This window comes from Lingula anatina, chromosome 2 (assembly GCF_051362555.1).
Source record: "Lingula anatina isolate TDL-2025a chromosome 2, LinAna3.0, whole genome shotgun sequence".
In the NCBI taxonomy this organism is placed as follows: domain Eukaryota; kingdom Metazoa; phylum Brachiopoda; class Lingulata; order Lingulida; family Lingulidae; genus Lingula; species Lingula anatina.
In genome coordinates, this window is record NC_141768.1 from 36,832,726 (window position 1) to 36,846,178 (window position 13,453).

General features: G+C 33.2%; 1 protein-coding gene across 3 annotated transcripts in view; it reads left to right on the forward strand.

Moving 5' to 3' along the window:
* The window catches only part of LOC106156782 (NAD(P)H-hydrate epimerase), a 31,180-nt gene that overhangs the window by 4,706 nt on the left and 13,021 nt on the right, over positions 1–13,453 (forward strand). Inside the window, exon 1 of one of the 3 annotated variants that reach the window (XM_087003066.1) lies at positions 8,163–8,328. The exons of the other annotated variants lie outside the window; for them this stretch is intronic. Within the exon in view, the coding sequence (XP_086859192.1) occupies positions 8,210–8,328 (119 nt within the window). The 5' untranslated portion in view covers positions 8,163–8,209. Of the gene's footprint in view, positions 1–8,162; positions 8,329–13,453 lie in introns of those variants that run through there. 3 annotated transcript variants of the gene reach the window in all.

Below are 13,453 nucleotides of genomic sequence, written 5' to 3' on the forward strand. Positions count from 1 at the left end.
ATATGTAATTAATTGTTCTGAACTACTTCTGGCTACTGTTCTTTGCTATAACATATGTGAACATGTTCATCTCTAATTATTTAGCTGTAAATTAAAATATTAGGAATGAGATATTGAGAAATTCATCCACTACCCCCCTTTCCCCCAGCAACCAATTCTTACAACAGTGTGACCCCTTGAAGATTATTTGATTAAGGTTAACTTTTGACTTGTTAATGAAGTAATTAAAAAAAGCAATTCTGTATAAAATATTTTGTCAAAAAAGAAATACAATCTGTGGTTAAAAGATCATGTATATTGTGCTGTTACAAAAAAAAAGTGACATAGAAAAAATTAAAGGTTGTTTTCCTGAAAAAAAAAAAGAAAAAGAAAGACCTACTCATTTATAAGCAATTGACTGGCAAGTCCTCATTTTATCTAGTGAATAATGAGTTTAATTTCCTGAACCTTGCTGCAGTTATAATTAAGGATGTGAAGTTTTGTCCCCATTTATTCTTCTGCTTGCTTCAGAAAAAAAGGGGAGTGATGTTTTGTTCACAGGTTACAATTTAATCTTTTGATATAGTCAACATTTCTCCTAGGCAAAATATGCAGTTTATACTTTTTTATGTTATAGTGATTTGTAAGGACATCAACAGATGACAAATGATTTTACAAATAAATGATATTTATACAATGTACATATTAGACTAACAAATAAACGTATTTGGTTCTAGGTATTTGTACAGTTAAAGAATTGCAGCCTGATCTGACTTATCATAAATATATTCAGCAGTGACAGATAAGTCAGCCAAAATGTTTGTATTAATATTTCATATTTTCAGCTCATGATATCAGAAATGCCCTCTGAACATATATAAATCCAATTATTTGCCATCAAATGGCGTTTTATATAAGGCAATTGTGATAAGTGCCCAATGTATGAGGGCCACCATATATGCTTTACTTGCATTGACATACCACACACTTCTTTGAAGAGTCATGCTATGATTATGAAAAATTTATTTGGGATGTAAAATCTGTTTTACTTAGTATCCAGCTAAAAAGTTCAACCTTCACTTTAACAGTTTAATGATTAAAAAAAAAAATTCAGATAAAAGTAATTTCAAAGTAAGAACCTATGCCTAAATTTCAATTCATATTATCAAAAATATGCAGGCAGAAATGTACACACACATATGCACCCTTTTTTTTGCTGATAAATACCTATTTTAATTAATCTATAGTGTTCATGAGTAAAATAAATTCTAGATGACATAATAGGGTTAAATTTTTTTAGACTGTAAATGATAAATGACTTAACAGGTATTATGAAGTTTTTCATTTTTCTATTTATTAATATTTGATTTTGATGGCTAAATATATATATGAACCTTATGAAAGTATGAAATGTGCTAAATGTAAAGGTGCTTGACTAGCTCAGCGTTTTAAATCAGAATGTTATCAATAAAACTTGTATCCATCTTGTTCATTTCTGGTAATGCATGATCAGTAAGCATAATTGTGTTTTTTGAGGGACAAAGTGCTTGACAAAAAATACTGCATACTTTCAATAATTTTTTTATGAACCTAATCTCAAATGTTTTTGTTAATTCTGTTTCTTGGTATCTGTGTGTATTTTTAAATTTTTTTTTTTCAAAAATTGGAGTTTCTCTGCTTTTATGGATTAAGTATTGTGTAATATACTGGTATTGCTGTTAGTGTGTAACTGGAGCAAAAAGCTTTTATTGATAACATCTTTCTAGCGGTAATTTTTTAGATCCTTAAAAAGTACCTTAAGGTCATTTGATTAACTTTACTGTCTGAGAAATGAGTATTTGATATCCACAAGAGAGCCATTCTATTCTCACTACATGAATACAGTAAATGGGTTTATGATAAATTACATGTAATGCAGTATGTTGTTTTTCATACTGTATAAAGCCTGTTCATACTAACAAAGTAGAATGGTTTCTGAAACTTTTTCTGGACAGTGTGCACTGGAATTGATTGGAATACAGTAGTACTGGACACAAAAACAGGCCTACCCAACTACCAGCCTCGGCACCGAAGGATCCAAAATTCACCGGTAGATCGGATCACGCTGCCTGTTTTCAAGGTGTGTATCAGTACACACGTCGAAGTATCAGACTCGGCACCCTCTTGCCTGATATGCGATGTGATAGCGATGATTCGGAGTGGGGTTGGAAAGTAGTGCATCTCATCAAGATTTGTGCTACTGCTATTTTCTTTGTTTTATGTAATAAATCGAACAATAATGTGATTTTTTAACATAAAGTTCAGGTTTGAACATAGCCAATAATGTTATGCAGTAGTAAGTGGGTTTAAAGTCTTGCGAAAATACAGATAGATGTGTATATCCTCGCTAAACTAGAAAATCATCATAACAGTTAACATATAATCACTCGCTTTACTGTTAACGAAAAATTAATCATATGTTACTTACTGAGATTATTAAATTTTTTCACCAGCTACACCTGTGTCCATATTGTTGTATTCTTACAACTCCTACTTGACCAAAAACGAGGCTTGATACCCGGATTACAGGTTGAGCTTGTGGTCATCGTACAAAATTTCCTGGGGGAGGATACTGTGAAAAGCATAATGATACACATCTTGAAAACGGATAGCATTCAGTGCCGAGTCTGGTAGTTGGGTAGGCCTAAAAAAGAGCAGATTGGTTAGCCTTACCCTTAGTGGTGGTGGGATGTGACAAAACATGTATAAATCAATATGAAAGCCTGGATAAACCAACACACACACACACACACACACACACACACACACACTTCTGACTTGAAATGTTGTCACCAAATCTCTCGAAGATGTAGAAGCTATAAAAAGCTGTATGAAAAATTTATGGTTTATAAATCGAAAGAATAGCATCATCTTATTGCACATGTCATGAGATTGTTTTGATTTTAAATAAAAAAGAGCTGTTCACAATAAGGTTTAAAATATCTGTGAAGTAAACTTGTAACAATTAGCCCCCCAAAAATGGTGTATGATTGAAACCTAAAAGATGCATGTTTTTATGAACTCATGAACTCTCCATGTTTTTCTGAGTTTAGAAGTGTTTTCATTTTTTTTGTTCCATATAAATGGACATTTTGTATCAGTGAAATGGTTTGTGTGGTGCGAGGGGGGGGGGGTATCTCACCTTGTTTCTCTCTTTGTATATTTATCATATTTTTATAAGGAAGGATGGGGGTGTTCCCTCTGCCTTTGGTATTCCAGTTTCAGGAAGATGTTTGTAAAAATAGTATTTTGTCCTTTAGATGGTCTATGATGCTCTCTTTTAGGGACTTATAAGAGTTTTAGCAGGTCTCAAATTGCACTTTTACTGCTCTGCTGTATAGATTTAATATAAGCAAATTATCAATTTAGGTGTCTCATATATGAGAGAATGTAAGTTTATCAAATGTGAATATGTACTTACAGTTATGCTATAATCCCATTTGTTGGAGTAATTTTGAACTTTTTGGGTAGAATTATAGCTATTGATGAAAAGCATGCTATGCTAATTGCCAATTACAGACTTTCTTGGATGCCTGGTGATGCCCCAGCTCTTCTAAGAGAGTCCTAATGTAGTTACTTCTCTAATTTGTAGGTAACAGCTACCGGTAGAATAGATTGAAAAACTGCATGGGTACATAGTTTTAGAGAATAGAATCTGTGGTCAACTCCATTTGATATATGCAATGAGTGATCCTATTTTTGAAGTATCAGAATTTCCTAGAAATATGTATTTATTCTATTTATAGAAGTAACTTGATTCAAACAACACTGTTAAATTGTCATCCTGCTGAAATTTTTACCTCCATCAAGGAGGTTATGTTTTTGTTCTGGTTAGTTAGTTAGTTAGTTAGTTAGTTTGTCTGTAAATAGCATAATGCTACAAGTCATGGATGGATTTTGATCGAAATTTTCATAAAAGGTCACACACACACACACACACACACACACACACAAATGATTAGATTTAGGTTATGATCCATTAATTAATGGTTAATTATTTGACTTTGTGGTGTTCTGCCTTCTCTGAGAGCTTTTCGCAAATAGACCAAGGAAAAAATGATAAAATTTCAGGGGTGATACAGCTTATTTTGATGATGCAAACTCACAGACATTATTTATTTTTACACATTTTCACTGTATTCTTTATTGATGGATTGCATTTTTCATCCAAATTGGCATGCTGTGGCAAGAATTTAGGCCATTGGCACATACTTTTGGGTCAACTAACCAGTGATCCAACATAAGATATGCTGATGATTGGATCACTTGTGTGTCAGTATTGTCTGTCTATGGTGGTCCTTTGTTGGCTTGGTATAGCTTATGATGCATAGAGATCATGGCATTTCATCCCTTTTTCTTGGAAAGCTGTAGTATAGTTTATTGTGTCCTTTATGCGATCTAGGCACCAGATTTGTTCTGAGTGGAAAAAAATACATTGTGCATTGATCTTCTTTTTTAGTGTTAATATTGTGCTTTTAGATGCCCCAGCTTACAAGTATTTTGTTTTGAGAGCCTAGAAATAAGGAATCATGGGCAAGTGTTCAGAATAAAACAATCAATATTTTTTGTTGTCAGAGGCTGGAATCATCTCTGTATTTTCTAGCAATATGAGCGATGTGGCATTGAATTAGGTGCTTCTTTCAGTGAAGTTTTCTTTATGTTCAAAAAGAAAGGCAAAAAATAACCATTATGTACAGATATTATGATTGGCAGGGGAGGAATTGAATTCTCCTCTGAATCTTTATAAAGTTGATTAGAGTTTTCTGAAAAAGACAGTTATTTTAGTGGAATTGGTGATTTGATTACTGAATTGTTTGGCAGACTGCAACCTGGATGAAAGACTGTCAACCAGAATATTTGGATCTGATTGCATTTTGCAAGTGCTTTGGAAGAGTAGGCCACTGGATTGAAATTACATGTACAACTAGTTTTAATAAAGTTATGGCAGGCATTTTGGTGTTCTTGGCCTTTGGCATTTGCCGATTTGGCACATCAGTTTAGAACTCCTTATATGACGTATTGTGTGCAGTGAAGTAACAACTTGCAGACCCTTGATATTTTCAATTTTTTTTTTTTTTTGAATGAAAGTTGCATTTGATGTCAGATTTTTGGCCACAAACCACGAATTAATACCACCAGATAGTTTCAATTAGCATACATGTAACTTTAAGAAATATCAAAAGACATTCTTCATATTTCTTGAAAAATTATACTTGAACAGCTTTTTTTTGTCCTTCTTTCTGTGCTGTATGTAACCTTTGGTTGTTTTGCCGCAGCTATTGCACCTGCAACAGTAATGCGTTCTTCATTACTACGTCATTTGGCAAATTTTACGAACTGGAGGGACAGATAAATAGGTAAATTTTCTGACCAGAAAGGTCTTTTATCAATTTTTTATGGCTTATTGAGTGATTGATTTGGTTTATCCCTTGTTGACTTGATTTGAGTGGTGTATGGAAGAAGCTAGTAGAAGTGGTGTATATGCTTTATAGGGAGATACACTCCCTTCATATGTAACTTTTAGGTACAACTCTCACGATGAGAACTCATGTACTGTGTCAAGGCTAACATCTGCATACTGATAATATTTTAAAGATTTAATTGACAGATATGCTGATTTTGACATTAATTTTCATTCTTCATGAATTTTCTTGCTATCTTACCCTGACTATTGAAATGGAAATAAAACACCTTTTTAGATATGTCATTTAGCCTGCAGATTGTGCATTGGCAGCTTTCCTTATGGAAAAAAAAGTAAGAAGATAAAGAAAACTAAATTTTCAGACAAATTTATGAAAATGAATCACTTACTGTTATTTACTGACATTTACTGCCTAATAAAGCAAAGAAAATACTCTAAAAACTTAATTATGCTTGTACTGGGGTCAGGTGAGAGAAAAAGCTGAAGCTAATGTTGAAAAATAAGTTTTTTTTCACTTATGTTAATCAAGTAGTATTAAGGTTAGGCAATCTGATTCAATATATTGTATATTGAACATTCCTGGAATCTGAATTCAGTTTGCGCAATTTTCTTGTTAATTAGACAATTAAGAATACAGTAATTACTCTATCTTTTCAATGGGCGAAAATTATCAAACTTTCAGATACATGGGCATTTGAAGTGCTTTTACTGCATTTAATAGAACTATAGATTGCCATGTTTTTTAATTTTGTTGCTATCACTCAATTAGACCAAATAGGAATGTTCTAATTTTAAGAAATTATGACTTCAAAACACAGTATCTGTAAAATTCACAACTTTTCCCTCATCGAAAAAAAAAAAGAGTAATTACCATATTTTTAGCATTTACATGTATATAACACGTCACTGTTCTGTAATTTTTCATAATATTTTATACAATTTTCGTTAGTGTGGCAGTTTGTTTTGAGTATCAGTTGGTTATATATATCAGGCATTTTTAATTGCTTAATAGCCTTTTTCTCGAAGCAATGATCTGCTGTTATGTCACGCCACGCCACACACCAGCAGATCCTGATTACAGCCAGCTGTATACAGTGCACATTGAAATGACTCATACCAGTGCTGAAAAACTACAACCAGGCAGATGTCAGCTTGTAGCATGCTTTCATAAAACGATTGGCAGAGGAGGAGAAAGTCATTATTGGAAGAAAGACACAGTTACTGCCAACTGATTGATTTCTCATTAACGCAATGAAATATTAAGCTTTGTTTCAGTATTTTCAGAAATTTTGTAAGTGGATTTGCGAGAAATGCAATTGTTTATCTGCTGGAGAAACCTTATTTATTATGCTTATAGCTTAGACTAGGACTTGGGTTTGGAAGAGGGAATTTAATTGGTTTGTGTGTTGCTAGGATTACCCTGAAGAGGGTGGTATACCTGAGGCACCTGTCAGGATTGTTGGCAAGTGTCTTATTAAGCAGGCAAACCTGATTATTTCCGCTCTTTTGAAGTTGGTTGGACTCATAAAGAAACCTAATAGGACACATCGGGTGCATTTTTTTTTCAATAATAATACAAAGTTGTATTATATTTTTAGAAAGAGATAATAGGTGTAACTAAGTGATAACAGTGAAGTGGATATGCCACTCACGTTATTATTGCTTTGAGATATTAGTACATAAAATGAAAGTGTCAAATTTTGATACATTAGTAGGTGAATTAGAATAAATGCATAATAGTATACTTTCAAAATTTAAATAATGGATCAGATCAAAGCCGTCTTTGAAATCTAAAGATAAAAGATCTGCTTTGTATTAGAAAAATCAAAGGAATACAAACAAAGGTTTTGAAAAGAATTTCAAACAACAAATTGATTGGCAGGAGAGCATGCCTTTTTTTTTTGTGGTGGGGGGCATAGCTGGTTTTGACAGATTAAAATGTAGATATGTATATATATAGTTACCAGATAAATATATTTCATAGTGCTAAGCTTTGCTGTAAGGTCCATACAAAAAAAAAAAAAAAGCACATAATGGTGAAGGAAGTCTTTCATCTATGTTATTAATGATAAGTTGTGGGATAATAAGATAATGTTTAGATTATAGGTTATATTTACCATTTTGTTTCAGGTTTATCTTAGAAGTACCGCAGGTCATCCATAAGTTGCCATTTACCCAAAGCTAATAAAGAACTGCATGGGTTATATATTTGTAGTCTTGGTAGATGTGTAGCTTCAGGGGGATGATAATTCAGTTGCTGTCGTCTGATTCTCTTTAGCTTTCACCTGGGTTGCCGTAGCTTCATGCCAGCATTTACTGAAACATTGATTGTGGACGAAAGTGAGGCATGTTTCAAATTTTGCTCGTTTCCATCAGAAGTAGTCCATAAGTCATTAACGGGCTGTGTTCAGTGGTGCTTGGTTTGCATATAGTGTTCATCAGTAAACAGGAATTGAAAGGAAATCAACAAGCTGGGGCCTCATCACAAACACACCTGGTGGACACGCAATGCAGAATAATTGCTGTGCTGGCGGCAGGGAGATTTGTGGGGTAGAAAACTGAAAGAAATTAAGGAGGAGCTAATATGACTTGAGGTGTTTATGTGGCAGAAGGTGTGCTTTGCTTTGCTTTGGCTGCATACACAATTTTGTACTGAGCCTGGTGAAATCAGTACTTTTTACAGTGACGGTAGCAGTTTGTTGGATACCGAATCATAATACCATTATACTAACAACTGATAGCTTCGCCATACTCAGATTGGCTCCAGAGATGGATAGAATAAGTGTCGCAAGGACATTTTCATTTAAACGAAAGGGTAGTCATCGTAAAAATAAGGAAGAAGAAGTTGTGGAAGATACATTTGACTACTCTAAGTTAACTTTTCTAAGGTAAGAAATTATTTCATGTTGCACTTTAATGTCTGTTAATTGCTTGTAAGATGCAGCTATAACATGCATGACACTTGTTATTAGACTTGACGTATTTTATGAATCTTTGTCAGCATAATTTCACCCGTAACATATCCTGTAGGTTTTCCTATTAAATTGATACACATGAAAATCTTCAATAAAGTGATAATGGATGGAGACAATGTAGAGTTTTCAGGAAAGGCGTCGTGGATAATAATCTTTTCATGAAACAGTGTTATTGGAGACACACGACAGTGCTGAATTGAAACATGTCAGCTGGGCAATCATTAACCCAGTCTCCTATTAATTCAATACTGGCTCTAGCCCTGTTGTAGAGTACTTAAGGATGTACTTCAGTGCTCATATCTCCTGCCATGTTAGCGGAAAGGTTTAAAGTAAGAGAAAGCGTGCATAATGGAAAGCCGCATGGTTATTAGCATGACTTCTAATCTTGTATGGAGAACCTAAGATACGGATATTAAGTAGAAACATTTTGCCTTTCTTTACGTGGACGGTCTGAAATATGATTGTCCATTTATATGTCTATCCCCAAGAGTTATCATAAGTATGAACTGTTTTCCAAACATGATATTTCCATTTTGAATGATACATATGTAATTTATGGCATTATATACTGTAACACATACTGTTTATATGTGAAAAAGAAATTGCATTTATATCTCCTCAGTTTATACTGACTCAATCACTCAAACTTGACATGTAAGTAGCAATAAAGGACAAACACAGGTATGATGGTTGAAATTTAGCCAGTGAAGGTTGCATTTATTATTATGCTCCTCTGATAAAAGAAATGATATGGGTAGATTACCAATTTTGAATATTGAATATTATTGAGAAATACCATTTATATGCCATGCTTGTGACTAAAAAATTACATTAACATATAATTTACAAACAAATAGTACATATATTTTAATTTGTTGAGTTGCAAAGATTCTCTTAATTTACATCTACTGTAGCTGTAGAGCTGGTCTTGTGGAAGCTAGAAAGAATTTTTTAACTTGGTGCTGTATGCTAGAACAGACAGAAGAAAATTGTCATTTTTCATCTATATTGCCATTTTAGCATCTGAATTGTCAGGAGATTAAGGAAAAAAGTTCCATCTGCATGTGTGTGTGTATTAAGAAGAGAGGCAGTTTGGATATATACGAGTACAAAAGTGGTGGATATGTGATAAAAAACAAAAAGAAAACAAGTAAATTGGAACCAGATGTGTGACTTATGATGTATGCTTATGAAGATACAGATTAGATTTGTTATCTAAATAATTTGAAAATTGGAATAATCAGTGAATTAGTTCTCATTCCAAGAAACCAGCCCTTCGGTATAGGAAAAAAAATCAGTTTCCACATGTGGAATTGGTAAATTCCCTGATGAGTTAAGAGGGAAAAGGCATCAATTCTTGTCTTGCATCATTATCAATATTTTTCCCTAAGGTATGTGTATTTTTTTTTTTTTTTTGCCTTTTTAAATCCAATGGTGAGGTATTAGTATCTCTCCCATTAAACTTGCATATGATGCATACTTACCTACGTGTATCACCTCTATTGCCCTCAGATCTGGCATTTAAAGGTAGATTGTAAAAGTCCACAGATCAATGTCAAAAATAACCTTAAAGTTAATCTTTGACATGATCAGTTCTGGTTTACGGTTAAATACTAACTACTGCTCTAAAGTATGGAAAATTAGGAAATCGGGTCTGTTGGCCCTAAAGCCAGCAATTTTAATAGTATTCTGCAGAACCTATAATAATTTCATATAATGATAAATACATGTTTTTATAATAATATATGTCAGATGGTTAAGCAATTTTTCAGAAAGTCTGGACAGATGAACAATTGCAATGTTCACACAAAAGATTGACAGTAATTGTTCTATGTTCCAAATGTATGTTTTCTATTCACTCTGGCATTTCATTTTTTGAAAAATTGAAATTTCTCATTTGATATTTATTCCTTTCTAGGATTTTGTAATGATTTTATTACAGAGCAGTGTTTGAAATGACAAATAGTTTTTTGTGTCTGGTTTTGTGGGGTTCAGTCATCTCAGGCTACCATGTAGAATTCATTCCATAAGATCAAACATTTTCTATTTTTAAAAAAAGCAGAATTGTCAGGTCTCTCTTATCAGCACAAAAAGGCAACAAAAACACACTTTTCACACATGCAACTTTACACCAAGTGGTGGTACTGTTAAAACGATGCCTTTACAAAAGTAATTAAAATAAAATATACATGCTTCTCACAGCACCATATAAGCTTTCCAGTGATTATCAACCCGAATGTCATTATTACATATGTATGCCAGATGTCAGTTCTGAGAATTTTTCCTCTCTCATGCACTATTGATAGAGAAGGTATTCAAATCAGGAAACACAAACACCTACTGACATGCACCTCAAACATAAGAGAATGTCGATAAAAAAGTAATGAAGTTTATATATTTGACAAATCTCAGACTGATGGCCATCAAAGCGGCTTTATAGATCATAAAATAAAACTTAATTTCCTTGCATGCTTCAGGGAGAAATCATTATCTGTAACCTTTATTTCGTTTCCTATAAAACAATGTAATATTTCCTGCTTTGCAACCCACCTACCCTTCGTCTGGGAAATTGGGTTTATCTGTCTGGCAACCCTTATGGGGCATGTGGTTAATGTTTATTATTTATAAATGGAGTCAAATGCACATGTGATTCTCATGGTTTTGTATCAGTATGTCATTTTGTATCATTTGGCATGACAACTATTTTATGGAAGCAAGATCAATCCTTGCATTGTGCTTAATCTATGGGGAGTGACTTATAGTTTGCTCTACTTGTACCAGATTTTTTTTCATTATTCTTTGAAAATGTTTTTTTTTCCCCTGGAGTGTGGCAGATATAATCCAGCTACATTGTTTTGATCAAAAACAACAACTACAGCAAAAAAAAAAGCCCATCATTTCATTTTAAAAAAAATCTTAACCCTTAACATGCTGTTAGACACAAGACAACATTATATAATCTCTTTCACTTTTTCGCTTTTATTCAAATTTAACACTGCAGTGTTCTGCTGGGACCAAGCCTTTACTTAATATATTCTCCTTGAGGTGATCTGTCAGAAAGCATTTGCCACTGAAGTTTCAGTGAGCCTTTGCAGTGGGTTAAGTTTGATAAGTGCATTATAAATCATGCATAATTGCAGTTGTGCTTATTTAAGTGTACCTATTATCAATTAAGAGTTGATTGCTGCACTTCCATCAGTGCATGCATTTTTGTGGTCTCAACCTATAATATAATTGATGTTTTAGTCAGATAAGTAGATCCAATGTGAAAAAAAAAGTCTTGCCAACATTGTTTTGCCACCCTTTTTGCTTCACTCTCCATTTGTGTCCCTGTATTTTAACAAGTATTCTGGCTTAAAAGCTGCAGCTCCAGGCAGTGAAATTGTATACAGTGAATAAGTAGCAATAGATTATCCACTACCAGCATAATACTAAGTAAACTTTCGTAACCTGAACATACTGTAAGAGGAGAATCTATCGATTGTGAAAATATACCGAGACTTAATTTCGCCTGACTTACCTGTTTCAAAACTGAAAATATTTTTTTTTACTTCCAACAGAAAAGTGTCAAGATAATTGTAAAATATTATCCCAGAGAGACCACATTAGACTTTTGCATTTCAGGTTTTTGTATTGATAATGAAATAAACTAAGCCTGATGCCATATGTCTAATCACCATCTATCCCAGAGGAAGTGCCAGAAAAGAGCAAATTGGAAACAGTATTTGTCCTTTGCTCAATCCACCTGCAGTGTACTAGTGTTCAGTTACTGGTACATTCCAGGGCCCTCCTATTATTCCTGGCTCTTCAATATTTAAATAGTCCCACTGTTCAGTAGTGTAAATATCTATACTGTACATTTTACCAGTGCATGCAGGTGCATAATGTAGTGTTCACAAATATAATTCCCAGAAATCTGACACGAACCATGGAATTTTGAATTGCGTTATCCACTGAGTAAGTCTAAAACGTAATGTCCTATTTCGAGCCCACGCTTGAATTAAGCGTTCAAAATTATATAAGTTTAGGACATTCATCAGATGTATATGTAAAAGGTACATAACAATAAGTTGCAATAGATAATATTATTTAAATCACTAACATTTTTTTTAATTGAGAAAAAAAAACAGCAATGTCTGGAACTCATCCACAGTATGATATACTATTTGTAGCAAACATCAAAGTCAGTTGAGTAGCTGTCTGATAGGTAAGAAAAGTGGATTTGCTTTTCACTATCAAGTGCCTCCCAAGCATAGAGGACCTTCTCTTTAAAAAGCATTTCGTAAGGTAGTGACAAGGATGAAATGTAAACCTATATTTTTTTTCTGCCAGATTACTTTAAAATGTGCTTAGAAACCATTGTAGGTTTAACAAAAAGAAATAAAAGACATGATGATTTTCATTCCATTATTTAGTTAATTCAGCCTTCTAAGTATTTCATGTTATGATCTTTATTGCCAACAAAAATAAGTTGGTGAGAAAAATGAATCAGGTGTGTGTACAACTTCATGATAAGAATGAGGGGTAATAAGGTATAATTAAATACCCTGTCTTTCAGAGACCTAAAACAATTTTCTGCTGCAGTTAATGGCCAACATAAGCTGTGTTGATGACAGTCACTATAGTCACCTGTTGTAACTCAGGGTACCTTTGATGAATATTCCTCCATGCATCACAGCCGTGATCTTTCAGGAAAATAAGCTTTATGATACTAGCTGTCACATCTATTAATTTTGTTAATTATTTCAGAATTCAATACTTACAAGGTTAGCACAGATGGAATTTCATCCTTCCCCATAAATATCAATTCAGTAGATTATCTTATCAAAGCTAATTAGACTACTTATTTTTCAACTCTCCTACAATTATTCATATATCAGTGTTGAAAAATATTCATTTGACCCATAAATTTGTCAGCATGATTGCACATAATGATGTATAAACAAATTTGAAAATTAGATTTTTAAAACTTTTCTCTAAATACTCTCTTTTTTCTCTATAAATTCTGTACTAATTCATTGAATTAAAAAAGATAAGG